The sequence below is a fragment of the Podarcis vaucheri genome (genome assembly GCF_965113315.1).
Source record: "Podarcis vaucheri genome assembly, chromosome: 14".
NCBI classification, from domain to species: Eukaryota; Metazoa; Chordata; class Lepidosauria; order Squamata; family Lacertidae; genus Podarcis; species Podarcis vaucheri.
In genome coordinates this window covers 4155558-4171114 of record NC_138752.1, presented here as the reverse complement: position 1 = coordinate 4171114, position 15557 = coordinate 4155558, and the positions used below count along the sequence as shown (strand labels likewise).

General features: G+C 50.0%; 1 protein-coding gene across 2 annotated transcripts; it reads right to left on the bottom strand.

The window, feature by feature from the left end:
* Positions 1-4795: 4795 nt before the first annotated feature.
* On the bottom strand, positions 4796-13519 carry FOXB1 (forkhead box B1). Of its 2 annotated transcripts, none has more exons than XM_082198143.1 (2): positions 13491-13519; positions 4796-7791 (listed from the first exon to the last, which is right to left on the bottom strand). In XM_082198143.1, the coding sequence occupies exon 2, from the start codon at positions 7757-7759 to the stop codon at positions 6797-6799; it is 963 nt and encodes a 320-aa protein (XP_082054269.1). In that variant the 5' UTR covers positions 7760-7791; positions 13491-13519; the 3' UTR covers positions 4796-6796. The 2 variants fall into 2 exon arrangements, with proteins under 2 accessions (XP_082054269.1, XP_082054268.1); XM_082198142.1 differs by lacking the exon at positions 13491-13519 and adding an exon at positions 8728-9383.
* Positions 13520-15557: the final 2038 nt, after the last annotated feature.

Here is a 15557-nt window from a genome sequence, read left to right as displayed (position 1 = left end):
CCCAGGACTGAGGTTGCTCTGGATTATCAGAAAACTGTGCAGGTGCTTCCTAGAGTTTTTGCAGCCTCTCCTACATTGTTCCTTATTTATTTTTATTTTTATTTTAATGAAGGCATCTACCGACTCCACCCAATACCCTGGCGGTAAATCTTCCCGAGTCCTGGCACCCCTTCTGTTGCCACACAAACAGGATGCCAACGAAACTTACACTAGAGTGCAAACAGAAGCCCTGCTCCCCCCGCCCCCCCCCACTTTCACCCACTTCTTAAAAGGGAAGGAAAAGAGAAGTGGGGAGAGAGGGAGAGACAGAGAAAGAAAGAAAATGCATTTAAATTCCAAAGCAGTTTCAGGAGTGGTTTCCTAGTCTCTGAGTCAGAAATGTGTTTGTGAAAATGCAGGCTTTTTGTCCCAGGAAGGGAAGAGGAGGAGGAGGAAGGTGGGGGAGGGAGAGGGGCCTAAATCTACATCGGTGGCCCGGCCTCGCTTTACCATTCTCTGCATTTTTCTATTCAAGTCAATGAAGTGCCCTGGGACCCGGGTTTTGATCTAGTCAATTGGAGAAAGTGACAGAATTCTAATATATTTGTTTAATGCTTTTCAATGGGGCCCTTTCACACGTCGGAGGGCTTTTTGCGGGGGAGGGGGAAATGAAGCCCCGAGCTGAAGAGAGAAAGCCAAAAAGAAAGAAAGAAAAAGGTTTTGTGCCCTTTCTCTCCTTCCTGGTCGTTTTTCTTTCTTTCGCACGCCCCCATCCTCCGAACAGCCTTCGAATCTGGCACAACGACATATTCCATAACTTCTTGAGCGCCGGTTTCAAGTGATCTTGGAGAGGAGACGGCATTTTTCTTTTTCTTTATTCCCCCCTCCTCTTTTCTTTTTTTCTTCCTCCTGCCGCTCCTCCCCATGCCTCGAAAAGTAGGGGAAGTAAAAGAAACAGCTGTGAAGTTATTGTCAGCTCCTAGAGTTGGACTCAGAGGCTATTGTCAGCCCACGGCAGGCGGTCCAAAGCCTCCTTTTTACAGGCTGTAATTGAAACATATTAATTAGATAATTTGTTGTTAGTTTAAAAGAAACAAATACAGCCCCTTCAAGGCTTCACAGACTGGCACTTCTCTATGCGCCCCCCCCCCCGCGCCTTCCCCCGAAAAACACCCTCCGCTTGCCTTCTCGATGTGTGCGTGTGTGTACATATATGCACACTAAGAATTTAATAACTCTTCCTTTGAAATTGAGCAGAATATAAACAAACAAACAAACCTCTTTATTACTCCTTATTAAGAGGCACCCGCTTCTCTGCGCATCCTCCCTTTGGACAAAGACTTGGAAGGCTGAATGTCTAAACCTACCTGGGTTGAAAACACAAGGAGGAACCTGCAAACTTCCCAGAAAGCAGGCTCGCTTGCAGTGTCAAATTCCTGCTGCTTTGGGTTGCAGTTGGTTCTTTTCTCCTGGGTGGAACCGGCCAAGCTGTTGTTGATGTCGCCGATGTTGTTGTTACTACTATTACTATTTTATTATTAAGGGGGGGGGACAGCTCGAGCTTATTCAGTGGAATTAGACAAGGGGGGAAAGAGGAAAAGGAAAGGAAAAAGTAGTTTCCTTCAGGTGCGCTATTGCAAGGAAGGCATATTGAAAAAGTACACTAGAACCGGGATGCTCAAGAACTGCACGCTGTTGCGCATCCTTCCTTGCGCCAGGAAACTCTCTGGGTCCTGCGAGCGCTTGACTGTACAGCTTTACCTTATCGCGCTGCATTTCCAAGCCTGTTCCCACCCAACTGAAACCAAATTCTGTTTGGCATTTGAGTTCCACCACATCCTCCTTACAGCTAACGGACGAAATATACTTGTGGCATGTACCTGATCCGTTGCGGGTTTACTCGGAGGTCACCCCCCCCACACACACACACACAAAATAAATCACAGCTTGATATAATCCGGTGGCAACTTTGCATGGGCGTTTAGCGTGACTTTATTTAATTTTAAGGGAGCTCTCTTAAACCCATCCGCCTTTGGGTGGTGACTTTTTGGAGTCCAGCCACATCGGACAGTTTGTGTGGTGCTTTGAAGCAGACAAAAAGCGAGTGGGGGTGGGGGTCCTGGACTCCTTCCGCTTTTTACGTTCACCAAGACAAAGAGTCGAAGAGTTCCTAAAATCCACATTCTCGGCCATTCCTGCTCTGCGGGTGCTCCTCCATCCCGCTTATAGATGAAATTGATTCAAACGACACCGCAAGTATTTAGCTACACAGAGTGAAACGGGGGTCGGGATTTTGTGGTTAGTTGTGGGTGATTTTTGCTGCTCTTTGGCTGCTCCTGTTGCGTGAGGCTCCTCAGTCCTTGTGCAGACCAAGCCTCTCATGCTCTCCACTTTACACGGCAGGGCAACACGGAAGCTTTTCCGAACCCTAAACCATGGGGGGAGCTAGGGGCGGGGGGAGCTCCCCCACAACTAGAAAATAAATAAAAATAAGTAACTGACCAATCTCGTCGCAGATAGCTCGGCTCTCCCCCACCCCCACACAACAAATCGTGGCTACTCCCATGCCCTAAACCTGAAGTTTTAAAATAATTCGACGGTTAAAATCGCAGCCTGAGTTTCTGGAGTGAAGGGAAACAGCAGACGACTCACTCAGGCTGGATCCTACACATACTTACCTAGAACTTAGTCAAGCCTATTTATTTGCTTACTCCCAAATGCGCGCTGTGCTGAAATATCGCCGCTTCTCTTCCCGTTTACTCGGAAGTAAAGTCCTACTAGACTCAGTGTTGCGCGAGGATACGACTTACTCCCAAGTAAATGGTTTGGGATTGCATCCCTGTGCAGACTTTTAGCTGGGAATGCTCCATGGAACTAAGTGGGACTTACAGTACTTCCAAGTAAATAGGCACAGGAGCGGCTTGCAAAATCGCTTTCGGCTTAACGATTTAGGGATCGGGAGATGAAAGCGTCTCTCGTCGCTTGCGTCCCGATTGGAAGTTAAGCCCCACTGATTAATGTGGAAGAGGATCTCGCCCTACCCAGACCTGGGCCGTGGCTTGTTTGGGAAAACTTTGTGGCGTGAGGCGGGGAGAGCCCGTTGATCCAGTGACGCGTCTTGAATGCTTTCCCCCAAGGCCGATCGTGGCGATATAATCGTGGGTTGGGTTTGATGAATGGGGCGCGTTGTCTCCATTCTGACAGCCTTTAGCAGCTCGGCGCATTTTAATCAACCCACTGGATTTGCACACGCACACACCCGGCATCTCTCCACTTGGAAGATCCAATTCGGAGAAGTCCCTTTGGCGAAAGGATCCCTGGGATCCGCCGCATGAGAAGTTCAACATTCTCGTTTTCCTCTCTTCTCCGCTGCGCCCGAAAGCACCGCGTTACATTTTGGAAGGGAAATTATCCGTCCCTTGCCCTCAACCCTCCAGTGCCTCCCGGCTGCAGATTCAAAAGATGGGGGGGGGGGATGCTCATTTAAAAATTGAAATCTTGAGAAGAATTCTCCCATACTGAGGTCTCACCAGACTGTCGCGTTTTAAGCACTTCAGAGTCTCTGTGGTGCCATCCACAGTCTACATACTCCGAAGCCGGTTCGGCTAAGATCGATAGGCCTGCTCCAAAACTGTTCTGAATTATCTAGACAGATCCAGATTCAAATTATACCGTTTAAACGAACCGATTTCAAAGGCTATAGGTATTTTCAAGAGAAAGCATTAAAATCTACTGCTTGAAAGTTCTGCCAAATAAGAATATTTGATTGTCACTGTGTGTATTCCATCACATACATACACATTCTGATGGTAATTAATCATAGCTATGGTATGCACACTACCCCGAGAATAAGTAAAAAGTATGGCTAACGTCCGAGTAACTATTCAGAGGATTGGGCTCCACGTGAATTTGACATGAAGGAGAATGACAATGCCCAGATGCATCGTTTCTAGCAGAGGCAAATAAGGAAAGAAATGCGCATGAGTTTGGCGGCCGTGCGCTGCTATCCCGGGAGGTGTCTGGCGAAAAGGTAGAACTGGATGGAGTCCAGAGGATGGAACCCTCGCTCCCGCAAAGGGGAAAACGCATATGGGCTTTTATGAGAAAGAACTGCAGTCCGATGGTGTAGCATTCTGCAAAAATTAGTCATGACTAATTCCCATCGAATGCAGTAAGATGGGATCTATTCACGCCAAAGCTACCCGGATGAGAGCTCTATGGCAATTCTGCTGATTCAGACGTCAAGTCCCTTTGAGTTTGGTGGGTTTTACTTCCTCTTCTGCGTGTGCTTTAGGATCGCAGCCCTAACTGAGCATCTTTGGCTGAATTGTGCCCAAGACTCGTAATGTTTTGCTTATACCGTCTTTAGCAAACATATTCCTTTCAAAGTTCGTTACGAGGCATATCATGACGTGTGAATCAGAATCAAGAATCACACGCATATTTCCTACTAATTAAACCTTTCCATTTGTGCTTTGTATCAGTAATATCTTGAGAATATATGAACGAATGCATCATGAAGGATTAGGGGAAAGTAGGAAGTCGTCCCCCCTTCCATTAATTGCCGCTTAATCTATGTCAAGCCCATGGATTTCAAAGGAAATGTGATTACACACACACACACACACACACACACACACACACACACACACACACTTGTTCTTCGGGCTGTTTCCTTCTTCTCCCGGGAGAGATTCTATCTCTCCGCCGCCCCCGCTTGTTTATTTATGTCCTCTCCACGTTGAAACAGCGCAATTCTGCAATGCATCAAATAAGGGACTTTTCTGCTGAAAAAGACGACCAATGAGGTCCCATCCTGGCTTTACATATTTTAATGAGAAAATATTATTTGGACGGCTAGTTTCATAATTTAACGTAGAGACTTTAAAAAATAAAAAACCCAAACAATTGTCCGAAAACAGGCATGCTGGGAGGGAAACAGGAACATTAATATTTTAAATATCATGCTCGGTTCTGTACAGGAATTAAGCAAAAACAAAAACCCAACAACGACACATGGCCCGATCCAGCGGGAAGTTCTCTTGCAAAAGCCCCATTGAAATTGCGGGCGCGCAAGAAGAGAGCACATCCGTGAGCATTTTTTCTTTCCCCCGCTGCTCTCGCGCATGCCTCCTTCTTTGCAGCGCAACTTCCTGCCAGATCGGGCCACCGGGTCCTTAACAGCTTCGCATGGGCGCTTCTGCATCTCGTTTTGCTTTTCGCCTTTTAACTTAAGCGGTTCAAAAACGGACGGATTCCAGCAAACTACCTACAGCTAGGAAAGGGTTACATCGAACGAAAGTGCATTTTACACAGTTGGTAATCATTCCTATTCACAGACATGTACAGTTTATCCCTCCTAGTTCCCCTCCCCTCCTCAGTTTTTCTCAGTAGTTCCAACAGAAAAGAAGGGTATTTTTAAGGGGCGTTCCTCTCAGGCCTTTCAGTTGCCACGTTTAAAACCAAAACTGGACGTCTGAATCTCATTTGGGACTGGGTCTGGTTTCCCTCGTTAAAAACATAATCCATGACTTTAAAAAATATCCTCGAAACAATCAAAAGATTAGAAAATCACTCCCCTTCTCAACTCGGAAAGTAAACTTTCACATTATATAAGAGTTATAGAAAACGGGCCAGGGTATGGGGCTTCAGGGTGGCGTTTAAACGACTTCGTAAACATAACGGACCCGATCCAGCCAAAGTTATGCACTTCAGTAAACAGCGCAATCCTATGGGAGTTTCCTCAGAAGTACGTCTCGCTGTAGTCAGCAGAGGCTGTACGTACGTGCGGATAGGATCGCAGCTAAATTAGCTCTTAGTTTGTGTGTGTATTCCCCAAAGAAAAGTTAACAGCAGCCGGACCCAAAGTCATGTTTAATCGGAGATAAATCTCACAGGGTTGAAAAAGTATTTACTCCCGAAAACCTCAGGACTAAGGCTGCAATCTTCTGCAGATTTACCTGGGAGTAAGTCTCATTTGGAAACGTACACAGAATTGCTCTGAAAATGTCCCACTAAAATAAATGGGACTTTTTTTTTAAGCAGTTGACTTTGGCTCGATCGGGCATCCTCTTATTTCACAGGGACATCCTCCTCTTCCTCGGGGCCTGTCCCCCACCTTTGCCGGAGCACAATTTTTGCGTGAAAGGCCGGGGTTGGGATGGGGGTGTCTTTTAAAAAAAGCCTTAAATGGAAAGCAAGGGCATGGGGTTTGGACGTTTCAGAGAGAGCGACCTTTTCAGTGCATGGCGTCACCCTGCCGAAAGAACTTTTTAAAAGTTGGACAACAAACCTTGTGGATAAGTCTCCAAAGTGAAACCAATTTGTGGGGGAAAGAAGGGGAGGGGGGAGAGGGAAGAAGCATCTGTGATAGCTGTGGATTTTTATCTCCTTTCTTCCTCAAGAGAAACCCTGCCCGGGTTGTGGGGTGGGGGGAGGATGGACGAGAGACAGAAATGAGCAAACAAGTTTGATTTTGCCTTTCTCCAGCATGGGCCTGCAATTGAGTTGAGACGCACCGAGTTCTTCTGGAAGCCGAGTGCCCAGGAGTGGGAGGGAGATGGTAAAGTCTTTCTTTTTTTTTTGCAGGGGGGCGCGGTATTTGAACCCAAAGCACCCACTGCTCAGTCCCCTCCGACGAATAAATATAGCAGGCGGGTGGACCAGAAAATTTGAGGAGGGTCAAAATAAAGGAAAACATCGTCGACTTGGGGCTTTGACGGGTGGGGTGAGGGGTTTTCCTTTCCTGCTCTCTCCCCCACTCCGCCAGCCAGCCAAACAGCCAGCGCCCCCTCCCTCCCTCCCTCAGGCCTGGGTGTCAGTGGACGGCGACCACGGCGTGGAGGGCGGAGGACGGGCTGGTCAGGGTCTCGCTGGGGGTGGCGGGGCTGCTTTGGCTGGTGGCCGTCTGCGAGGACGTGGGACTGAGCGAAGGCGGCGAGTTCGAGAGGATGGTGGGGATGGGCGCGGGCAAGGCGGGCAAGGCGGGCACTGCGGCGGCCGGCGTGGGTTTGATGGGCACCGGGATGGCCGGCAAAGTCTGCCCGGCGCCGTGGCACAGCGGCTTGAGGGGGACCCCGTAGGCGGCGCTGTAATCGCCGCTGGCCATGGAGATGGGGGTCGCCGTCTCGAGCATGCCGGAGCCGTACACGTGGGGCCAGCCGGTGCCCACCGTCGTCAGCTGGTTGGGGAGCGGGTAGGCGCCGGGCATGGGCTGCATGGTGGAGAAGGCCAGCCCGCCAGGCATCTTGTACTCGCGGGCGATGATGTTTTCGATGGCGAAGGGGTGCTTGAAGCCCGACGGCTGGGAGACGCCCAGGTTGTAGGGCGGCATCTGGGGCAGGTGGGAGCCGCCGGCGGCCAGGGCGCTGAGGCGCAGCTTGGCTTGCTGCTGGAGGTACTGGGCGGCTTCCGACGGTTTGGAGGGCGCCAACGGGTCGGACTTGAGGACCTTGAAACGCTTGCGGCGCCGCAGGAAGCTTCCGTTCTCGAACATGTCCCCGCAGCTGGGGTGCAGCGCCCAGAAGCTGCCTTTGCCCGGCTGGTCCGGCCGTCGAGGGATCTTGATGAAGCAGTCGTTGAAGGAGAGGTTGTGGCGCAGCGAGTTCTGCCAGCGCTGCGTGTTCTCCCGGTAGTAAGGGAAGCGGTCCATAATGAACTTGTAGATCTCGCTCAGCGGCAGCATCTTCTCCGGGGAGCTCTGGATGGCCATGGCCGTCAGCGAGATGTACGAGTAAGGAGGCTTCTGGTCACTGTACGTGTTGCGGCCCGGCCGAGGCATGGTGGCGGCGGCGGCGGCGGCTCGGAAGAGATCTGCAGAGGCGGGGGGGGGGATGATTGAGGAGAGGGGCGGTAAGAGAGCTCGCGTTAAGCAAATAGATCTCTATATCTATAGCGGGGTGGGGCAGAAAGTAGTTTACAGGTGAAAGCGGGGATTTTCTAGGCTTCCGTCTCCTTGCTTTTCGCGGCGAGAGCCTGCAGGAGTGGGCAGGTCTGCTGGGGTAATATCTGAGAAAAGTCTCCCCCCCCCACACGCACACAAGGGAACGGGAGGGGGGCTTCACCTCCAACTCAAGAAGTTATACTGACAGACCAAAACCACCGCCCCTCCTCAGAAACTGTAGCTCGGGGCATTAGGAGTGATCCATCCCTCATTTTCCACCAAAATAAATACATCATTGTTGATGATAATAATCGGTTTCACGGCGCTTTCCCGGTGCTTGCCCTGTAGGAATTCTAACAAACCGATCCTCCTTTCTTTTTTTAAAAAAACCCGAAAAACCCCTCCATTACTCGTGAGTAAACGCTGAGGAGTTCAAAGGGACTTGCTTCCTCGCCACTGTTGGAGAGACGGGCTCCCTCCTCCTCCGACCATTATAGCGATGGTTTCAAAGTACAAAAATTTATTCCGATACGCCCCCACCCAGCTCCCATGAAAGCGTAAACTCCCTTCCAGAGTCCATCTCTCACTCACTCACTCACTCACTCACTCACTCACTCCCTCACTCACAAACACCATCACACCATCCGGTCCGCAACTCATAAAAGTTCATCCCCCTCCCCCTGCCGTCAAGTACGAGGGACGCAGCGGGTCAGCAACCCACGCGGGAGCGGGGGAACATTTCTTCCTAGTTTCCCTCCCCGTTTCCAAACTTCCTCCTTGGCGGAGCCTCTGACCCGCGCAGCTTGAGAGCCATCCGAGAGGAGCGAGAGCTCCTCCGCTCGCCCCCTCCAACATCTCCGGCTCACCTTAACGCTGCCTCCAGCCGAGAGTCCGCATCCGGGGCCCGCTCCTCACCGACGCCTGCCCGCTGCTGTCCCCCGGACCGGCTCGCTGCTTCCCTGGGCTCCGACGGAGGGGCTGAGGGGAAACCTGGAGGTCCTGTCCCCGCGCAAGCCGGCGTGGAGCGGGGCTGGTCCGGCTGTGCGCAGCCCCGGAGGAGAGATCGAGGCGAGCCGATCGAGGGCTGGCCAGGCGCTCCTTCTCGGCGGGCTCAGCAGCCCGAGCTAAGTAGCTGCCGCCGCCGCCGCCGCTTCCTCCATCTCCTGCCTCCCAATCATCTGCTGGTTGCATGCGGCGACTGGAGCAGAAAAGACCCCTGTCGGGGCGCTTCATTAGCGTGCCACTTCTTCTCTATCATATGACAATCGCCTTGGGAGGAGGGAGGAGGGGAGGGGGGAGGGAGGATGAAGGAGAAGCCAGGAGGAGGAGGACGGGGGGAGGAGGGGGGAGAGAGAGTCGCAAGAGGGCTGGCGGAAAGGCATAATCTGGTTCCATTGACACCTATTTACACGGACACCTTGGGCCAATGGGAAGCAGTGCCATCGGAAGCCAAAGCGCAGCCGCCGGAATGGAAAAGGGGTGAGGACCGCAGCCCGGGAAGGATGTGTGCGAGGGAGACGCAGAGAGGGGTGGGGGAGAGGGGGGCGCGAGCAACCGTGCGAGTCAGCCAGCCCGGGTTGTGTGCATGCGGAGTCTCTGGGCGCAGGGACTTGGCGGGGCGCTTCGCCCGCAATTCACACTTACAAATGAAGCAACTGAGAGGCTGGAGGGGGAGAGAAGGGGGGGGGGCGGATGGGGAAGCCGGAGGAGGGATGTTTGACGTAGCAATTGCTTGCCTGGCCTATTCTGCTTGTTCGACATTGTTCCCTGATTTGTATTGTTAGCTAGCTTCAGGCTGGGCCCCCTGTCCCGTCCCGCGCCGCCCCCCACCCCGCCCCCCGTTCCCGGCGAGGGCTCCCCTTCCCCCCTCCCCCCCAGCTAGAAAGGCCTTTCTCTCGCCCAAATCCGAGCCAGCTCTTGTCTTGGCGTTTCTAAGGACTCTTTTTAAGAAAAGGGGAAACTCTCTTGTGTTGTGTGCGCGCTCGGAGTTTGGCGGCGTTTGGGTCTGTTTGTTTTCGAAGCGCAGTCGCTTTCCACCCCTGTCTTTCCGTGGTGGAATAAATCACGCTCTGGGTTGGGGGATGAGTTATTTATTTAAGGGTGGATTTATTTATTTGCTTGGGAGACGGTCCAACCACATGTTAAGCCACTTTGAAGTCCCGTCCCCCCGGTGGATTGCCAGGGAGGAGGGAGACCTTAAGCACATGCACGCTGCCGAAATCGGGCCGGAGAGTGGAGAGAGGGAGACTTAGAAGTGTTCGGATCCCTTCCGTGTTTTGTTTTATTATTTGAGGGGTTGGGAATGTTCTCTTTTTTCTTTTTTGGAATCTTCCTAGCTAAGAAAGGCCAACCTTTCATCCCCAGTGAGAGACCCATCATTTTTAAAAGCAGCGAAGATCTCCCTCGCTGCTTTCTTCCTTCTTTCTGGCAATTTGCCCTCTAAGGAGGCATGAGGAGCGGAGAGAGATAGGAGATAGCCTATCTCTGCTTCTTCTTCAAATTAATGTTGGTGCCTGCTAAACAGTTAAGGAGGTTTCAGGTAGGCTCGGGAATTGCATGTGCACGATCCTACCTAATCAAAGTACTTGTTGCAGTGGATGAGATTTTAGGCCATTTCACCATTTCACTGAAATTAAGGGAACTTGAAAAGTGGCTGGATCGTGAGTTATGTGCATGCACGCATGAATTAATAATCTTATGATCCTATGAAAAACGGATCCGCTCAATTGGTCTACCTTACCTAACTGGCATTTCTCGTTTACGTGTAAAGAAGACACTCGGGTATGTTTAGAGCGCGTCTGTAACAGCAAACTATTTAACAGCGCGATCCTGTGTATGTCTACTCAATGGGATTTACTCCTAGGTAAGTATAGATCTTAGTACATAGAGAAAGTCTCAATTGTATTGTTGGGACTAACATCGGGATGTTATTTCACCTGTTCCGTGCGATCCATTAGCAGGTTAAGCTGAAGTATCTAGATTTCAGCAGATTTTTGTCGCGATCAAAAATTTATTACATTCAGTAGGCACCCCAAGTAAAGTAAGTGCCGTTGATTCTCGTGAAGCTTCCCACAAGCGTAATTAGGATTAGATCCTTTCGCACACTTCTTCTTTATTGTGTACACCAGGATCGTAACGCGTGGGTAATACATGTGAGTCCTTTGAGACTCGGGATTGGCCTCGACTCCGTTAAATGCTTGTGGCAAACCTGGTTTCGTAGTTAAGTAACGTGTGAAAGGACAACCTACATGTACACTGCGTCTCAACCGAGTTGTGGAGCTCTCCAGCGTCTCCACGACATCCGCCAACGCTCTGGTCCTCGGCGGGGGAGGGGGAGGATCAAAAGGATCGCTGAAATCTAAATAAAGACTTTCTACTCTTGAGGAGGTGACCTACTTCTGTATTCCCGTGTAAATCACTTACACACCTCTTGTGTGACTGTTGATACGACGCGGCGAAAGTGACAGGTGAGCAGTTCAACACGTTGAGCAATGGGTTTAAAAGTCGTGCGAAAGCGGCATTATAAAACGAGATTGCAGAATAGTCTCTCTCTTGCAAAACAAAAACAAAAAACCCACCCCCCACCCCAAATCCTCCCCTCTAATGTCGCTGCAGACTTCGGAAAAGGCGAACGCGCCGCGCTTGGAAGGGATGCTTGAGAAAGGACTCAGGCAGTGCTCAGCATGGAACCTCAACATGCCCTGGGGTTGGGATCTGGGGGCATCCGACTTTCAGAGGACAGCGCAGTCGTCGCCCTCTTACCTGCCCACCTTCCTTGAGCGCCAAAGTTCTCCGAGACATTCCATTCAAAGCGAACCAAACGTCCGGCTGGAAAAGAGCAAGTAAAATGACGAGAGTGCGGAGGTACCTCTCTTACCAACAAAACCCAGAACCCTTCCTCTTCACGAAATATGCCCCCAGTATAATTAAGAAACAGTTTTTAATACTCTTGGGCAGATTTTATTCTTACAACGAGCCTATAGAGTAGGCCAGTAATATCTTCAGCATAGGAAGACGAACAGGGCCTTTTTGTTTTTTTTAACTCAGGGGAACCAGGCGCAAGAAGAGGACCGACGGGGCCGGCAGGAAACTTATTAAACGGTCAAACGAAGTGGCAGCGATCAGCTGAAATCATTCTTAAAAATTGTCTTTGGTGACCCAGGTTTCAAAAATATACATTTTTTAAAAAAAAACATCTGGGAGGCAATAGAGGCAATAGAGACACGCCGAAGGAGGTTTAGGTCTTTCCCCTAACTCATAATGATCCGGTGGAATGCCTTGCCACTTGACAGTTCCATCGGCATCCACGCAAATTTCAGACGAGGCAAAAATGGGCGGGGGTCAGGGTTGCTGTCATAAATGCAGCTTTTTGGAATTCCTCATCCTGTAGGATGCGAGCCAGAGAGATCAGCAGATGAGACCTAATTAGGAAACCCTGAAGCTGGTACCACGTAGCTGCTGGTTCGCTGTTCTAGAAGGAAGATCCGGACCGAAACGACGCCGAGCGGGTTCGACGTGACAATTCCAGGCTGCCCCTTCACCTCTGTCTGGCACCTAAAGGTTCCAAGCCTAGACGCAGTTCTCTGGGAGTGAGCATCAGGAACTCGCCCCTACACACTCTCCACACCACACTGTGTTATTTTTATTTTATTTCTAAATGACATTGAGTTTTTTGAAAAGAAAAAGGGAAGAAAAAATAAAAGAGAGTGGATCGTTTATTATAAACTTCTCTCTCTCTCTCTCTCTCTCTCTCTCTCTCTCACCCACACACCCACACCCACACACACCACATTAACTGCATTTTCGTTGCTGGTCAATAACTCACCAAAACGTAACTTAAACACGACGAATTTAGGAGATTAAACAATTTCATTAATATTGAAATGGCGGCGGAGCCGGAGCGCGGCCGCTTGAGATGCACACGCACGTTTTTCAATATTAACAGAAGTACTTGAAGAGAAGAATAATGTCACCTTCTTAATTCAGGAAAAATAAAGCGTCGTCGTGGGGCTGGGGGCGGGGCGGGGTGCGACGAGAGCGGGAAGAAAGAAGAGAAGAAAGGGACCCTAAGCCCAAATTTATTGCGCAACGTTGTATCTACGGATTCTTAAATTGCATCTTAAAAGAGATCTTTCTTATAGATCCTGCCGTACTTGGCTGGAGTACCACATTGTGTTTGTATGTGTGTGTAATTGGGACACGCGCGCACGCGCGCACCTTTATCCAAACTGGACCAGAGCAGTAAACACTCTGCATCTCTACGCGAGAAGGAGCGCAAAATTATTTCTCGAAGTCCGAAACCACCTTGGGAAGATTCATTGCGGTTATTGCATAGGATAAGCCACTCTCATATTTAAAGCTTCCACCCCATGGACACTGCGCTGGACACAGTAAGCTGCCCACTGAGCGCTGTGGGACTTGCTCAAAGGGTTGAGCTCAAAGGGAAGCGACGGTTCTGGCAGCAAGAGGGAATGCTTTGCGCACGTGTCGAGGAAGGGACGCAGACACCGCCCTGGCGACGGGCGCCCTCGCTGGGGGCTTAGCTGCTTCCGCGGCACTGTAGAACCTCCCCATGCCAAGCAGTCTACCTCTGAATGCCGGGGACAGAAAACGAAAGCATGGCCATTACCTTGACGCCCTCCCTGAGCGCTGCTGGACATCTGGTTAGGCCAGATGGACTTTTTTGGTCTGATCCAGCCGGGTAATTGTTGGGTTGCGCTTGGAAGTAAAAGGAACCAAAGCTTTAAAGGAGTTCCTTTTGTTTCACGGTTTATATGCTCACCTCCCCAAGCAGGCGCTTCCGCTCTTTTCTCGTAAAGGTTCAGGGTTTTGTTCCTAGGACATTTCTCTAGTGGAGCAACGGAGTGCCCAAATCATTCCAGTGTCCTAAACAGCAGAAATCTAAATGGCGAAGTTGGTGGGGGGTTCTTCCTGCATCCAGAGTTTGGGATTCTCTTTTGGGGTGTGTGGGAGACCCATGGACGTAAATAAGTTTATACACACAGTCACACAAGCTATTAAGGCTATACCTCTCTGCCCACTGACTTAACAGCATGTCCCAATCTATAAACTAATTATGAGTAAAGATGTTGTAGTGCCTTCAGTCCGCCTTAAGAAACCCCCATTAGTTCTGCGGGTAGTCACGTATTATCGCTTCAAAAATTCATATCCACAAAACACTTAAGCCTACTGCCAGGCTTTTCACTCGATCCATGCTTCCCCCCAACGCACACACAAATAAAGAGTTAATACATTAATTTACTAATCATTGCTGTAAAATCACATGCTGTACTTCGGACAAGTTATGAATAAAAGAGAGAAAGCATCGCGATCCGGAAAGCTGTTGACTTGTCTGCAGAACCCATCAGCGCAGCCTGACTGTTGGCGTATTTACCCGGAAGCAAAGTAAGCAGCCAAATGTTCACTTTATTTGGGAATATAACTCAATAAGAAATAACTGGGGATTACTTCTGAGTAAATTTACACGAGGCTTCCGGAGATCCTGAGCACGTTTTTTTTAAAGAATTTCCCATTAATTTCCTGGGCTTTCTTCCGAGTAACAGCGCGTCCTTCCTCAGAATTGCACGGATTTTAATAGGGCTCTTTCCCACCCTAAGAAGGGGTGCGGATTCTAAAACACGTTGCCACTGCATTCAGGAAACCTTTACGCGTAAAAATGTATAGGGTTGAGGCTCAGGGTTCTGTGCGTCACTTTGGAAACGGAAAAGAATTTCCCTGATTGTCTCTCATACTCCTTTCACCCATTAAAAAATAAATAAATCTTTTTCCAAATCCATCCTCTCAGTTTTAAAATTATTAAGCGCACGCCTCAAATGTTATTTTGGGTTTGGAGACACGAAGGAATCACTCGCCAAAGGGGGAATCAACCTCTATTCTGTAGGAAATCAAAACAAATAGACTTGGAGGTGGGGTGAAGAATGTGGGTGGGTGGGTGGGAGGAAAGAAATCTTATTCAAATAAGGAGCTCAGGGGAAGTGTTGGGAAAACTGTATAAAAACCCACATAAGTCAATTATATCCAATGGAAATCCGTCGGGCGCAGGGAGCATTCAAGGCGCTCCCGCGGACCACCTTTCTGCATGCATGGAGAGTTCGCTTTAAGCCTCCTTTCCCACAAGTTAGACCACACACGTTTTCCAGATTTGGCAATAATTTATGCTAATTTCCCCTCCATAAATCCACAATTCGCTTCAGTGGCGAGCCGGGGAGGGAGGGACGGAAGGCGAGGCGAGGCAAGGCAAGGACAAAAAAGTGACAAGCACCACAATATTGATTTTTGGGGATGTGTTTACACGCAGATGCGTTGCTGGGGGGGGATGCCCCTCAACTTTTGCACGGACTATTTACACACACACGTTTCAGAACTCCAAAAGAACCTAAAAGCTTTGTTTATGAAAGTGAGGGCTCATACCAGCTTGTTAATATTTACAAAACAGTGGGAAGAGGGGCTGAAAGGAAGGCGAGGAATTGGGGACGGGTGCGGGGGAGAGATGTCCCAGCTTCTTAAGGTCTCCTAGGCGGCCACTGCCAGCAACAATAATCCAGTCCTCTCTGAACCCCTCTTACTTTGTGGTGGGGGCGAGCGGGGCGGAGAGGAATTATCTGCGGGCGAAGGCGAGAGCCAGGACCCCCACCTGATGCTCACTCTCTCCGCCATCGTTTCCTGAGAAAAGGAT